Source organism: Perissodus microlepis, chromosome 12, assembly GCF_051167445.1.
Source record: "Perissodus microlepis isolate ML-2025 ecotype Zambia chromosome 12, ASM5116744v1, whole genome shotgun sequence".
NCBI lineage: Eukaryota > Metazoa > Chordata > Actinopteri > Cichliformes > Cichlidae > Perissodus > Perissodus microlepis.
The window spans coordinates 14284806-14300832 of record NC_140472.1 but is presented as its reverse complement, the minus strand read 5'-3'; the positions used below and the strand labels follow the sequence as shown (position 1 = coordinate 14300832).

At 39.6% G+C, this 16027-nt stretch overlaps 1 protein-coding gene across 1 annotated transcript; it reads left to right on the top strand.

Annotated features, from left to right (window-relative positions):
• slc25a37 (solute carrier family 25 member 37) lies at positions 1 to 8248 on the top strand. Its single transcript, XM_084946987.1, has 4 exons — positions 1 to 331; positions 4516 to 4744; positions 5094 to 5150; positions 5563 to 8248. Exons 1-4 carry the CDS (start codon positions 137 to 139, stop codon positions 6096 to 6098), a joined length of 1017 nt encoding a protein of 338 aa, XP_084803113.1. The 5' UTR covers positions 1 to 136; the 3' UTR covers positions 6099 to 8248.
• The last annotated feature ends 7779 nt before the right edge of the window (positions 8249 to 16027 follow it).

The window sequence follows — 16027 nt, the reverse complement described above, 5'->3', positions numbered from 1 at the left end:
ACAAACCACGCCCTCAGTCGTTACGTCACATGGGCGCTGGAACTCCAGTAGTGATGATGTTGTGGTTATCCATGCCGCCGTTACCTCTCTTGAGTGTTGTCTGGTAAGGGAGAGCTTCTGGTAGAGCTCCCCACGCATGGAGTTGTGCTCGGACCGTGTGGTGGCAACGCTGGATATGTCGCAGAACAAAAGCAAAGACGAGGAGCCTTTCAACAGTGACGGTGACTACGAGAGCTTGCCACCTCATGTCTCCGTGACGACCCACATGACAGCGGGAGCAGTGGCTGGCATACTGGAGCACACAGTGATGTACCCCGTGGACTCTGTCAAGGTAACTCACCGCGAAGCAGCTTAGCGGCTGTTCACACTTGCTTCGCCGCCACAGCTCATTCACTAACAAGCTCCAGAGCATCGCTAACTGTCCCGACTGTCTACCATAGCTCGCTAACGAGCGCTAGCTATAAAATCTCCGGACTGCCCATCCTCGGTTAGCCTTAGTGTTAGCCTTCGTGGTACGAGCTGGCTGAACAAACTAGTTTAACAGGCTCGTATGAAGTAAAGTAAAGAAATATGATAGTTAAACCAAACAAGTACAAACAGTTTCGTTTCTTTTTTTCTTTTCTTTTCTTTTCTTTTTTGCTTCCTGCTCGATACAACGATTAACTTGCTAACATGTGAAGCTTCCTCAACGCCCGGTGTAACATTAATTCATAAGAGGCACATATTAGCAAGGTTAAAGCAAAGTTCAGAATCACGGTTTTATTTTCAAGCCAGTGAAGCAAGTTAGGTATTCCCACAGTCGTTGTAGGCAAAGTAAAGGTCAGGTCTGAAGTGTGGTTACATCACATATCAGACTTTTTCCAATATTTAAGGCAAGATTTATAAACACCTTTCTGTAAGTTATTACTCTGTAGTGCACTTAAAAGCACACTTGTGGTCCCACCCCGACTAGATGCTATCACTAATTAATAAAGGCTAACAGAGTCCTACCAAACTGTGTTTGGTAATGTGGTTATTATTGTACTGCAGTCTACATAGAGTTGCAAAGTGCATACACACTCGTTATATACAGTGTGTGTGGCAGTAAACAGGTATTATGTATAAATCTAACACACTGTTTGGTTTGTGACCTTCGCTGGGTCGTGATGACCCTTCTACCAGGTTAAAGCTGTTGGTCTAACAATAAAGCTGGTCTGTGTTCTTCAGACTCGTTGAAGCAGCTGTAGTTGTCTCTGCTTGTTTAAGGGCAACAAACACACTACACGATAGATGCTAAATTATTAGTTTATATATTTTGTAAGTCAGTACAAGAATAATAATGACATTGGCTTATAATTTGGCACAATTTGCATAACTGTGAATGCTCCCATTTATTTTCTCCGTTTTCAAATGTGAGTATTTGATGTGTTTGCTACTTTTTGTACTCTTGTAAACTGAATATTTTTAAATGTGCGTTGCTGTTCAGACAGAACATTTTAACACAGCGTGTCATCTTGGTTTCTCACATTATTACAGGCATCACCATCTATTAGCACAGGAAGAAAATAATGAATATAATATACATTTCATACAGCAGTTACACTCCATTAGAATGAGAAAGCCCATGTTTGATCTTGACTGCTATCTATATAATACTACTAATAATAATAATACTATTACCAATAATAACTAGTAATGACAAATGGCAAGCCAAGAACATTTTATTTGCCTTTTATTTTTTAGCTTTGTGTAAAACTGATCTAGTGCAGGCAAAAGGTGAACGTGAAGCAATAAAGGATCAAATTACTGACTCTTTGGAACAATAATGAGTACAGATTATTTAGTTTCATCTAAACACAATGACAGTCATGAGTAGGAATGACTGGATTTTTAATTGTCTAACCTGTTTTGGTTGTACACTTGATAGTTACCAGACAAGTTTATAAAGAGAGGAAAGTCATTTCTCCCTCCTACTAATGCCATGTTGAAACTAACACCTAAAGGTAAGTGTTCAGTAACATAATGAAATGAGGGTCCGGTTTTGTTAAAAAACTTGCATCTGTAAAGTAAATAGTAAACTGGGGGGTTTAGGTGTGGTGAACTTTGTTCCTTTCATTCCTCTCTAAATCCTGCTCACCAGTTATTTTCTAACAGAGTGGCATTGTATTGATGGTGCTTTATTTTGTAGTGCTGCAGTCTCCTAACAATAATTTTGATTCGGCACGGACAGCTTGATTAGCATAATCCATAAAAGACACTCGATCCTCTTTCCCCACATTGTGATAGTCTTGACATATTTCCACACTGACCTGTAGGCCCTTTGTTGCACAAGCCTTGTTGCTGCTTCCTCTTGACTTTTCAAAGTTTTCATAAGAGCTGTGGATGCACTTGCTCAGTCCAGGCTTTATACAGTTTTGAAATTTTCCATTTTAACCCATTTACGTTTTCCACATTACACAAAAAAGACAGATGAGATTTTAAGAGATTGGATTCAGAGCACACAGTACTTTATTTCTAGTTAACAAACTCAAATTAGGAAGCTGTGTGGTATGTTTCACATCGGTTTTGAAATGCAAGTTGCAGAATGACCGACTTGGTGTTATTTTGAATTTCAAGCCTGGTGAATCAGGCTGACAATCCACTCACTGTATGTTTCAGTCTTCCAGTAAAACCTGAGACTCATCTGGGAATCAGGGAGGGGCTTCTGTTACTGCTAGGAGGGGTGTCTTATCTTTGTTGCACACATTCAGAATCAGCCTCACACAGCAAAGGGTGTGTGTGTGTGCAGTTGCGTTTCTCAAGTGTTGATTAGTAAACGGCCACAGAATCACAACAGACAAAGCTAAACTAAAAGACAGGACAGTGTAAGCCATCAATGGTCATGTTTTCTTTCAGCACATCTTAAAGGCCGCATCGATATTTGCTTTTGGGGATTGTTGTATTACATCAGCTGACCATAGTAAAAGATATATATAAGACCATGAACCACCTATTTTTTTTTCTTTTTTTTCCTTTTTTTTTTTTACTAGTACCTGAAAACACCATTATAATATAATCTGCTTTAAAAAAAATCATCTCCACTGTTGGACAGTTTTTGCATTTAGTCTCATTTTGAGTTCATAGCTGCAGATCTTTCTTATCCATACATTTTACACCGTGGGCCACATGCAGCCCACTTTGATCTTAAGTGGGTCAGACCAGTGAAACTCCACTTTGTGTCAGTGTAAAGACATTTAACTAAACATGTAATCCCTGATGTCTTTATATAAGTGCAGTTTCATCAAAATTTGCAATTTTTTAATGTGATATATATGTAAAATAAGTGAAAAACATCTGTTTTAATACTTTCCTGTAGTCATAATAATGTACTTTTATTTCTATGGTAGAACATTTCTGTGGTAAATGTAGTAGATACTTGAAAAACCGAGGTCTTTATCAATTGAAAAAGTTGTAAAACTTAAGAAAATACAGTAAAATGTACAACACACACACAAACACACACTTCTTAAAGCCATCCAGTGGGTCAGATTGGAGTCTTTGCCAGGCCAATTATGACCTCCAGACCTTATGTTTGACAACCCTGCTTTTTATACTTCTTACTACATAGGCACTGAGTGTGATGCATTATTAGTATTGGAAGGTTAAATAGTGTTATTCCCCAGTTTTCATTTCACAGTTTCAATTCTAAATACAAATTCCCGGCCTGGTTTAAAATCCCTTATTTGTAATGTTTCCTAGCATGATGCTGAACCTTAGCCAGTTCATTTCCAGAATTGATCTCTTGGATTTGGTTACAGCAGAAAAGAGTTATGTGTTGCACTTTAGATGTTTTTATCATTTATTCAAAAAGTTACCACAAAAACCTAAAACATTTGCTGCTTGTGGTTATTGTGTACCCAGCATTATTTAATGTTCAGAAGAAGTTTGGGGTTTAAAACAAGACCAATTAAATTACCTCTCAGTTCCTCTCCTGATGGTGTGTGACTAACCATTCATATCAGTTCCTCTATTTTAAGCAGACAGTTTTATCTTCTTGTGTGTAAATGCAGTGGAACAAGCTTAAACGTAAATTGCGCTGCCAAGTTTTATATGCCCAAAGTTCCCAAATCTGTGTCCTGCGGAAATGTAATTGATATTTTATTGTCAACCCAAAGGAAGGAAACACAGGGGAACATGCTGAGGAAGATAGACTTGGCCTATCTCCTGAGCCAGCCCTAGATCGCCCCGCAAATACAAACATGCTTTGTGTTGTCCAGAGAACTTGGCATGATGGAGTAAAACAAAGAGCTGCCACAGCCTCCTACGCCAGCCTGGGAGAGATAGAAATCACTCAGACGGGGCTGTGACACTGCCAGGAGTGCTTACTGTCAGAAAAATATAACACTTACAAGGACAAATATGCCCAATAGCAATGATTTGGCTTATATCAAGTGCTGATTTTAAGGCCACACTTGTGCGTTCATACCAAGACCTCAGTTGGATAATGTAACTGTTGTGCTGGAATAAATGATAAGCGATCTTTATTATTTTCTTCAGACAAGGATGCAGAGCCTGCAACCCGACCCAAATGCACAGTACAAGAGTGTGTACGAGGCTCTGAAAAGGATCATCCGGACTGAGGGGATCTTCAGGCCGCTGAGAGGTCTCAACATCACTATGATTGGAGCGGGGCCTGCCCATGCACTCTACTTTGCCTGCTATGAACGAATGAAACGCTCACTGAGCGACGTCATTCAGAGCGGCGGCAACAGCCATTTAGCCAATGGTATGAGTTTCTGCATCTCAACACAAACCACTTGAATATCACACTGACTGCTTTTACCGTAGACTAAGCATCACAAGACTTGGAGGAGCTGAGTTAGGAGAAGTCATATCCTGTTTACAGTGGCTGGGACAAATCCCAATCGCAAACACGAGAAATCCAAACAGCGTGTGTTATGATTGGGATATGCCATTTAAGCCAGTGTCTTTTTTTAGTAAGAATGGTAATCCAGCACAGCCTTTACTAAAATGCCAAAAATAAGGGTGATATTAGTCATAAACTGATATGGGGATGTTTTCTTTTTATTACTGCTTCAGATATTTGACGTGTCAACGTGTGTTTGTTTGAATAGGTGTGGCTGGTAGTGTGGCAACTGTTCTTCATGATGCAGTCATGAATCCAGCTGAAGGTAAGAACTGAGAACATTTCCTAACAAGATACTTCTTTGCCTTTTAACAGTGATGGTATTTTGTCCTTTGTCACTAATCCTTCTAATAAGAGTTATCTGTGTATGAATGGTGCACTTTTTCCCTCTGTCCCGCTCAGCTTAGCTGTTGTACAAAGTGCAGCAAATGCACTGAATGAATTTTAATACGCAGCTGAAAGTAGTGTGTGCTTTTTATTTCTCTCTAAGTAAAGTTTTCTCAGACTTGCACCGTATTCCTGCTTAAAATTAGAGCTCTTAAAAAAAAGAAGGGCTAATAAATCACTTTATGGTTGTTGGGTTTTTTTTACCTTTTTTATCAGAGATATTGTGTGCAAAGCATGAAATTATATAGAATACATGCAATCAAACACACTAACACCCTTCCTGTTTTCAGTGATAAAGCAGAGGATGCAAATGTACAACTCCCCGTATCGAGGACTTTGGGACTGCATCCGAACTGTAACATATACTGAAGGCGTTGGAGCTTTCTACCGCAGCTACAGCACACAACTGACCATGAACATCCCCTTCCAGGCTGTTCACTTTATCACCTACGAACTGATGCAGGAGCAGTTAAACCCTCACAGACATTACCACCCCGGTAGCCACATATTGTCAGGCGCAGCAGCAGGAGCCGTTTCCGCAGCAATTACTACTCCGCTCGATGTCTGCAAAACACTGCTCAACACACAAGAGAACATAGCGCTCAGCTCCATGAACGTCAGTGGTCACTTGACCGGTATGGCGAACGCTTTCAGGACGGTGTACCAGCTCGGTGGTCTGTCAGCCTTCTTCAAAGGGGTCCAAGCTCGGGTTATATACCAGATGCCCTCCACCGCCATCGCCTGGTCGGTGTATGAGTTCTTTAAGTACTTCCTGACAAAGCAGCAGCTGCCTCAGGAGCATGAGGCGGGACCTCGCCCACTCTAACAGAAAGTGCATTTGAGCAGCACACAGGTGGGCTGATGACAGAAAACTCCGACATGAAGGTATAAGAGGTCTTGGCATTTTTCCACATGCTGCTGATGAAATAACATGACTCATTTTTTCACAAAGAAGAATGGTGGGGGTGTGGCAGAGAGAGACACTCCTAACAGTGTGTTATTTTTCAGTTAATAATGTTCCACAACCATGATATGCAACAAAGATCACTATATATATCTATATAGATATTTATATATCTTTATAGATATTTATATAGATAGATAGATAGATAGATAGATAGATAGATACTTGTAGAAGAAGTGATATTGTTCTTCCTCCAGTCCACAAACTCACCAACCCCAGCTTTTCCAAACTCTCCCATGTTGTTTGTTGTTTCTATTTCTTAATATTGGAACTCTATATTTATTTTCTTAACATGTGTGTGTGTACGTGCGTTTGCACAGAACCATCACAGCACATTCTTTATTTCCATGTCTCTGCTGATGAGACAGCTACACGTTCCAAGTGCCTTATAAGCATATAAAACCCTACTTAACCCTTTTTCCTTTTCTGTTCTCGACATAGGAAATCTTCCCATATTTACATTTTCTTTGGTCCAAGTTGCATCATGAAAAGCACACAATTCTGTTAGAATGAATTATGAATGAATACAGGCTCTTTGTATTGGCATCAGTCACATCTGTTAAACGCACACATAAATCTGCATCAATTCTCCTGATTGTTTTGGGGGGTTTTTTGTATTTTTTTTTAAATTAAATACTAAATACTTTCTTCCTGCCCCCTGAGAGATCCCGTTTCTCTCTCGGCATGAAGGTGTGTAGGCCATAGCGGTCCAGCTTTTTGCCTGCACAGAACTGCAGTGCATCTGAATCACGCACAATTTAAAGATCGTTCGCTGTTACTGAAGGCAGGCAGCTTGTTTATGTGTATTCAAAACACGAATACACAGCGGTGACTATTTCCGAGAAGCCTCTCTGTTAGCCCGGTGTGATGTTCAGCTTTCGTGTGAATCGTGCTGACCGTGAAGATTAAAGCTGTACATTGTATGTAAAATGCTTTTTTTATTTTTATGTTCGGCTTTAGCCGAACACGCACACACCCTGTGATGCAAAGTGCAACGTGATGACTTGACGTCAGACGTACACTTTGTTACCATGAGGCCAGTAAAAACTTGATCGCATCAGTAAGGGTAAGCAGGCATTGTTATTTCTTTTATTTTCACTCATCCTGTTGTAGTTACACGTTTCCTGTGTGCTCTCTGCTCTTTTCAGCCTATTGTCATTTTGCCAGATCTTGATGTTATCCAGAAAGCAGTCAGATGTATTTATTTTGAATTAAGGAGGATATTTTTCTTACTCTGGAAAAGTTCGACGCATTCTCGTTGATCTCGCAGCCCCTTCAGCCACCGATTCCTCACATTTGTACAGTCGGGTAAACGATACTAAACCAAAGACAACCTATGCATTCTACTTTTAATCTGCACGATGTTGCGTGCCTGCCTGCGGTGGATTTTTATTCCACTTTTTGCGATGTAGTTTTCACTCACTCACTTAGTGTTAAGATTTACAGTCCCATCTTCAAGTTTGGAGCTCAGTGGTGTTCTGAGCAAACACCATTGGACTTTTATTTTTTGTTGTTGTTCTTTTGAATGTCATAAAAAAAAGTTTGAATTAATCTTGAAAAACTACAGTGCAACCTAATTTTTTACATAGTGATATGGTTGACTTGGAATAGACTACATAAACTATTCATATTGAATTGTTTTCACATGGATGGATAACATGTTTCAATATAAAAGTAGATTGATGTTTCAGTCTGTTGCACACATTGTGTCTTTTTTTATTTTTTTATTTTTTATTTTTAGTTGGATCCGCTGAGGAAAATCTCAGATTTTGAAGTATCTGTTAATAACTGAGATATAAAAGTAGTGTCAAAAGTATTTTGAAACAGAAAAGCTGATGTTCTATGTGGGAATTTGAATAATGTAAATATTTTTATGATCTTTACACATAAAAGTGAGTGTCATCTCCAGTGACAGGAATGCTTGAAAGTTTGACCCTGCAAATACAAAATGATTGTGATAATGCTGCTACAGTATGCAACACTGGAGCTGAAATAAACATGTAAGTGAGAAATGGCGCCCTTTTGTGTTTGATTTTTCTGGAGTATTTGTGTTGGGAATGAGTGTTGCAGATTGGGGAAGATGTTTGTTCTGTTTCATAGAACAACAGCAAAAGGTTTATAGTGGAGTTTGATTTAAAGTAGCATATTTTACAGTCCTGTTATATCATAGTTCTATTTGAAAAGCAAACACGGCGAAAAACCTTTTTACTACTGTTTGTGTGAACCAGCCCTTTAACTTGTAAGAGTAATACAGTTTCGGTAGAGGGCGCTGTTACATAAAAGTTGACATAACAGGCACACCAATCAGTGATGTTGACTTGCTGTCAAAGTGTTGGTATCTCTTATTTAATAGTTACAAGGAAGATTACTTATTATTATTATTATTGTAGAGCATTAAGATAGCAGTAAGGGGCTGACAGCTCACACAGGAAACACGGGATCTAGTTTTCAGGCAGTCAATTACTGCAAAAGATTGTCATCCAAATAATAATATTTAAACAAAAAAGTCATATGCTTACATTTAAATTACATTACTTTTGAGCCTTTACTTTGTTGAATTAAAGCTGAAATTTTACACTGATTATTTGATCTTAAGTCCCTACACTGGTGTACAAAGGCAACATTTTTTTATTTTTTTAATTGTCCTTGTAGAGTACTTCCTGATCTAACTGTATATCAACAATGCTTTAAAAATGGTCTAGAGCAGAGGCTTTACAAATATCCTTCATATTTTAGAACTAGTAAGATTTTCTGTGGTGTTTCCTAGGCATCAGTGTGGTCAGTTAAATGACTAAAAAATCAGTCCCAAAAACTTAAAGTAGTCCTGTTCTTAAAAATTAAACAGTGAAAACACAGTGCTGTGAAAGCCTACTCCCTCTCTCTTTGTTTCCCTCTCTTACATATTTCAAATCAAACAAATTTTAATTTTAGACAAAGATAACCCAAGTAAATACAAAATGCAGTTTTTATATACTTTTTTATTTATTAAGGGGAAAAAAAATATCTGAACCTACCTGACTCTTTGTGAAAAAGTCACTATTTTTTGAAAAGCTAAGTTCACTTGCCACACACAGGCCTGATTAATGGCAGACATGCTTAACCAAGAAAACACTTAAATAAAAGCTGTCTGACAAAGTAAAGTAGGCTAAAAGACCTCAAAAAGCAACACATTATGACACAATCAAACGGCTGAGAAACAAATTTGACATCTATCAGTCTGGAAAGGATTATAAAACTATTTCTAGTTTCTGCAGTGAACCACAGTGAGAGCCATTATACAGAAATGGAGAAAGCTTGGAAAAGCAGTGAACCATTCCACAAGTGACCGGTCTACCAAAATTACTCCAAGAGCACATCAACACCTCATCCAGGAGGTCACAAAAGTACCCAGAGCAACATTAAAGAATCACATTCTTCACGTCTCAGTTAACGTCAGAGTTCATGATTGAACAATAAGAGAGAGACCGAGCAAAAATAGCATCCATGGCCATGGATGAGTACCATGATGAAAACCACTGCTGTCCCAAAAGAACACAAAGGCTCGTCTCACATTTACCAAAAAAAATCTTGACAATCCCCAAGACATCTGGGAAACTATTCTGTGAACTGACAAGAAAAAATGAAGTATGAGTTCTGCTACATCCGGTTTAATGCTGACAGCATTTCATAAAAACAACATCATACCAACAGTCAAACACGGTGGTGATAGTGTGACTGTGGCTGCTTTGCTGCTTCGATCCTTTCTACGTGGACTTTGCATTCTTCCCCCGTCTGTGTGGGTTCACCCCAAGCACTCCACATTCCTCCCACAGTCCAACGACATGCACTTAGTGCGGTTAGGTAAATTCATTATTATAAATTGCCCATAGGTGTGAATGTGAATAGTATCTCTCTGTGTTAAAGGATGGATCTGAACCATTCAAGTGTGACAAATGTGCAAAAGAAAAAGTAATCAGGAAGGAGTGGGGCAAATACACTCACAAGAATTAAGATTTCATACAGTAGTGTGCACTAAGTTCACAAACACAATCTGAGTTTACAGAAACCATTTTACCAAGCTGTTTATATAAGGACCTGTAACGCTGTAAGAGCTTGAAAAAGAAGGCCACTGGAAGTCTCTCTGATGACAGATGAAATGTCTTCAAAAAACTTAAACAAGTCCAGTCCACTTCTTTTTAACCTTCTAAGACTACCATGACCATACATGGTCAACCTGAAATGCCTGCTTCTCAAACTAAAGACTTTGATGTACAGTTGCTCTCTGTGGCCTCCCCCTTCTGCTGTGGTTAGAGCCAATTTGTGCTATTTACATAATAGCACAAAAACATTTTAGGAAACTCAGGAAAAAAATCCAAAAAGGTGGCAGGTACCATGAGGTTTAGAGTTGGGGGTTAGGATGTAATCGTGGCTAGGTTTAAGGTTACTAGGGTACAGTTAGGGTTATGGGGTTAGATTGAGGAGATAGAGCCCGTCGCACCCGAAGGAGGAACAGGAAGTGCACGGGGCATCAACCCCGCATCCCTTTCCAAATTGAGGTCAGTCCCTAGGTAAGAATGAATGTCTTTTATTTTCAGTGTAAATAAGTATTTATTTTCAATGTTGTCCTTTTTTGTGTTCATGAATTCCCAGGGTTATGGGGTTAGAGTCAGGGTTTAGTGCATTGTGTGATGTTGTTTCCATATTGCAACTATGTGACTGTTATACTTTCAATGTTGAACTTGGATCAGTATTAATTATGATGATTGTATCTGTTTTGATGTCCACAGAGGCTGATGGACCAGACACTCCTGTAGTGGCTTCTTTAATCAGCAAAACAAATTTAAGTCACGCTAGCATCAGTGGAAACTTCCATTAAGTAACACAGTGTGCCACTGGACAACAGGAGCGATTGTTTTTGATTGTTTTATTGGCCTTAATCACCGACTGTCATTAAGAACACCGATGATTGACTGAGTGTTTTTATTATTTTTAAATGAAAACAGGGAATTTGTAGTGACCCCAAACATTTGAGCATCAGTGTACTTAATTTCTTTTCATTGACCTCATGTTGGTTACACTAATCTTCTTGGTAATTCTATTGTTTTATTTCCAGCATTGGTGCAAAGGTGAATATGATATTTCAGATGTGTGTCCTGCCCATGATTCACTGCTCGCTGACAAAAAAATAAATCAGATTTTTTTGAGATGCAGGCAGCGCAGAGCTTTCTTCCAAACCAGCGTGCTGCAGGACACGTACACTTCTGCTGTAACCCTGAAGTGTTTAGTTTTTGCCGTTCTCCACATACAGGTTGTTTATCTGAACAACACAATGAAAGCCCCCCTCACCCACGTCTTCTGTCCTCATTATAGTTTTCTCTAATCACCTTAATCTGCCGTAAACTGTCTCACTACTTTATATCTTTATCTCAAAGAACACTGGGGGGGGGGAAAGTCTCTTCTCCCTCAGCATGCCTATCTCCTCCCACATCCTTTCTCTCTGTCACACACGACACGTACTTAGGCACAATCGATGTCAGCCATCGGATAAGTTGGATGCTGTTATGTATCTGCTGATGAGGAAAGAAAGGCAGCTGTTCTACAGGGTCCGTAACATGAGGGATCCAGTTACACTATTCAAGGAAGTTTATGAGTGTTCCCATGAGAAGATCAGGGCTGTTTTAAACCTCCTTATCAAGTCCAACGAATTTGTCAGACAGTCACGGCATATTGGAGTACTGACAAAGGCTGTCTTTGTGGTCAGAGTTGGTTTTCTCCCCATCTGTTAAGAAGATCTGCTTGTTTTTCAAAGCATCATTGGCCACCGTGAAGAGAAAGGCTCTGCGACCGTGCTTTTTAATGCGTATTGCAATCAGACCTCTGAAAGATAAACTTATTGCCTTATACCTGTTTATTCCCCAAAAAACCCAACAACAAAAACAGCTCGAATAGAGGAAAAACAGATAAGAGAGTGATGTTTTCAACTACTCTCTGTTTTCATCATGTGCTTGCCAAATCCAGTTAATCCAGGTAGGCTGCAGATAGGCACTTACCAAACCTGAAGAGCGAAAGAGAAAGAAAAACACAAGATGATATAGTTGTTGTTTTTTAAGCCTTGTGTGTTTGTGAATCAATGTACCATGTCTCTTCAAGCCTGCGGAAGTGCAGGTATCACAATGGCAAGTATAATAATGGCTCTCCCAACCCTCAGCTACACCCTTCAACAGGCTCCCTTATCTGATGAGCATGAACATACACTGAGAGACGCTGAAAGACACAGAGAGTCGCTGAGAGATACAGTCAGAGTTTCAAATGCCGTCAAAACAGATGCTATCTGCCCCTCTTCATGTCTAATTACCTGTTTACTCTGAGGGCCTATGAATAGTGAACAGCATGGCCGCTGGCATCGCTGATAAGGAGTCACTTTAGTTTGAGGAAATATTTAGACATCAAGATTGAGGAATGATTTCATTTCTCCAGCTTCTACACCGGCATGAGAAACTGTGTGCTTTCTCTTAAGCTGACACTGGAATACCTTATAACTCCCTGTACAGGTTTAACCTCATGACCGACGAGCGAGGCTTTCATTTAGAAGAATGATCGACAATTAAAACACAGAAGTGGGCAAAAAAAATGCCCGCAGTTGTGTTTTTAGCATTTGTTGCCCTGTGAGGTTTGCATAAGGGCATGTGCTGCACAAAGTCAGACAGATTAGCAGTGTGAAAGAGCTGAAATATCCTATCACCTCCATCAGACCTGTGCTCACACTTCAGTTATGTTACTACAAACATGCCCTTCTTAAATATGTAAAGCCCTAAATCCTTTGTGTCATCTTATCAGCACCGTCCCGAGTCAGACCAGCATGCCATCCTGAAGGAAGCTATAGTTGCTTCTTAGTTTTCAACGCTGTTCCTCAGCTTTTGTATAAATAAGACAAGTCAAAAACAGCCTCGGCCGCAAGGCGCTGTACACGTTATACAAAATATATACGATAGATAACAGTCGCTAAATCAACAATAAGTACACAACAAATATCTAATTGTGCAAGAAAGAGTGTGTTTGCGTAATCAAAGCCAGGATAGGAGGCTCAACTAGACTCAAACAGGTTTTTTAAGTGTTTTTAAAATAACTGAGGGACTGGGCACCACTGAAAAGACTCCATCACCTCTGCTTTTAAGCCTGGATCCAGGGGTAACCAAACCATTGTAAGGAAGTCAGTATAGATTTAGATGCATTTACTATGATGTAAAATCTCCCCGATGGTGAGTTAAATCTTTAAAATTGAATTCAACATTAAAGTGGCTATTATATTCTATAATTGCTTTTGAGTTGGTCATTCTTTCCCAACACTGAAACACAGTATAAAGAAGAGCAGAAGTGAAATCAGTTGCACAGATGATAAAAGTCTCTGAAGTTTTGAATATTACAGACTAAAAAAACACGTTACTATTAGCAGCTGACGCCCTACTTTAGAAAGAGAAAAAAGGTCCACACCCACATACCACAGTTTTTTTTATCAGTTACTAACAATATTAAAAACATCTCCAAGTGTTCCTTAAATAAAGCTCAGTACAGTGTTATCAACAAGCTGTTGATTTGTTCACTTCCCTAATAAGTAAAACTCCCTCATAGTGTTTTACTTAGTTTGTCATCATAATTTTTACATTGTTCACCGAGCTGTCTGGTTCTGGACCCCACGGGAGATTGTCACATTTGCTTTTCAACCAATCAAAGGACTGAGATACCATCTATCTCTACATGGGTCAGCCACAGAAGCTCATATGCAGTAAATTCATTGTCTTTGTTTGTTTTTTGTAGCCATGGACTAATTCATTGTCAAGTGTAAGTGTTTGGGTCAGTCCACAATCACTCTCAGCTGACTGGAATAGTACGGTGTAAGTCTCGTTAGACCTGTTTCCGAATTTTGTCTTTGTTTTTTCTATGTGCACAGCATGTTTAAACTTGGTGTTTGGTGAACTTGAGGTTATCCAGCATTGGGATTTCGTGGTTTGCCAGCCAGAACATTAAATTAAATTCAATTCAATTTTATTTATATAGCGCCAAATCACAACAAAAGTCGCCTCAAGGCGCTTCATAGATACAGAGAAAAACCCAACAATCATATGACCCCCTATGAGCAAGCACTTTGGCGACAGTGGGAAGGAAAAACTCCCTTTTAACAGGAAGAAACCTCCGGCAGAACCAGGCTCAGGGAGGGGCGGCCATCTGCTGCGACCGGTTGGGGTGAGAGAAGGAAGACAGGATAAAAGACATGCTGTGGAAGAGAGACAGAGGTTAATAACAGATATGATTCAATGCAGAGAGGTCTATTAATACATAGTGAGTGAGAAAGGTGACTGGAAAGGAAAAACTCAATGCATCATGGGAATCCCCCGGCAGCCTACGTCTATTGCAGCATAACTAAGGGAGGATTCAGGGTCACCTGGTCCAGCCCTAACTATATGCTTTAGCAAAAAGGAAAGTTTTAAGCCTAATCTTAAAAGTAGAGATAGTTTCTGTCTCCCGAATCCAAACTGGAAGCTGGTTCCACAGAAGAGGGGCCTGAAAACTGAAGGCCCTGCCTCCCATTCTACTTTTAAATACTCTAGGAACAACAAGTAGGCCTGCAGAGCGAGAGCGAAGTGCTCTAATAGGGTGATATGGTACTACAAGGTCATTAAGATAAGATGGGGCCTGATTATTTAAGACCTTGTATGTGAGGAGCAGGATTTTGAATTCAATTCTGGACTTAACAGGAAGCCAATGAAGGGAAGCCAAAACAGGAGAAATATGCTCTCTCCTTCTAGTCCCTGTCAGTACTCTTGCTGCAGCATTTTGGATTAGCTGAAGGCTTTTCAGTGAGTTTTTTGGACATCCTGATAATAATGAATTACAGTAGTCCAGCCTGGAAGTAATAAATGCATGAACTAGTTTTTCAGCGTCACTCTGAGACAGGATATTTCTAATTTTAGAGATGTTGCGCAAATGGAAGAACGTAGTCTTACATATTTGTTTAATATGTGCGTTGAAGGACATGTCCTGGTCAAAAATGACTCCAAGGTTCCTCACAGCGTTACTGGAGGCCAAGGTAATGCCATCCAGAGTATGAATCTGGTTAGATACCATATTTCTAAGATTTTCAGGGCCGAGTACAATAACCTCAGTTTTATCTGAATTAAGAAGCAGAAAGTTAGCGGCCATCCAGGTCTTTATGTCTTTAAGACATTCCTGCAGTTTAACTAATTGGTGTGTGTTATCTGGCTTCATGGACAGATAGAGCTGGGTGTCATCTGCATAGCAGTGTAAATGTATGCTATGTCTTCTAATGATGCTGCCTAAGGGAAGCATGTATAATGTAAACAGAACTGGTCCTAGCACTGAACCCTGTGGAACTCCATAATTAACCTCAGTGTGTGAAGAGGACTCTCCATTTACATGTACAAATTGGAGTCTATTAGATAGATATGATACAAACCACTGCAGTGCAGTACCTGTAATACCTACAGCATGTTCTAATCGCTCTAATAGGATATTATGGTCAACAGTATCGAACGCTGCACTGAGGTCTAGCAGGACAAGCACAGAGATGAGTCCACTGTCAGAGGCCATAAGAAGATCATTTGTAACCTTCACTAAAGCTGTTTCTGTGCTGTGATGAGCTCTGAAACCTGACTGAAACTCTTCAAATAAACCATTCCTCTGCAGATGATCTGTTAGCTGTTTGACAACTACTCTTTCAAGGAACATAGCAGTTGCTGTTTAGATGCTTCATTAAAAACTCTTTAGGGTTTGGGGGATATGTAAGTGAAGCACAG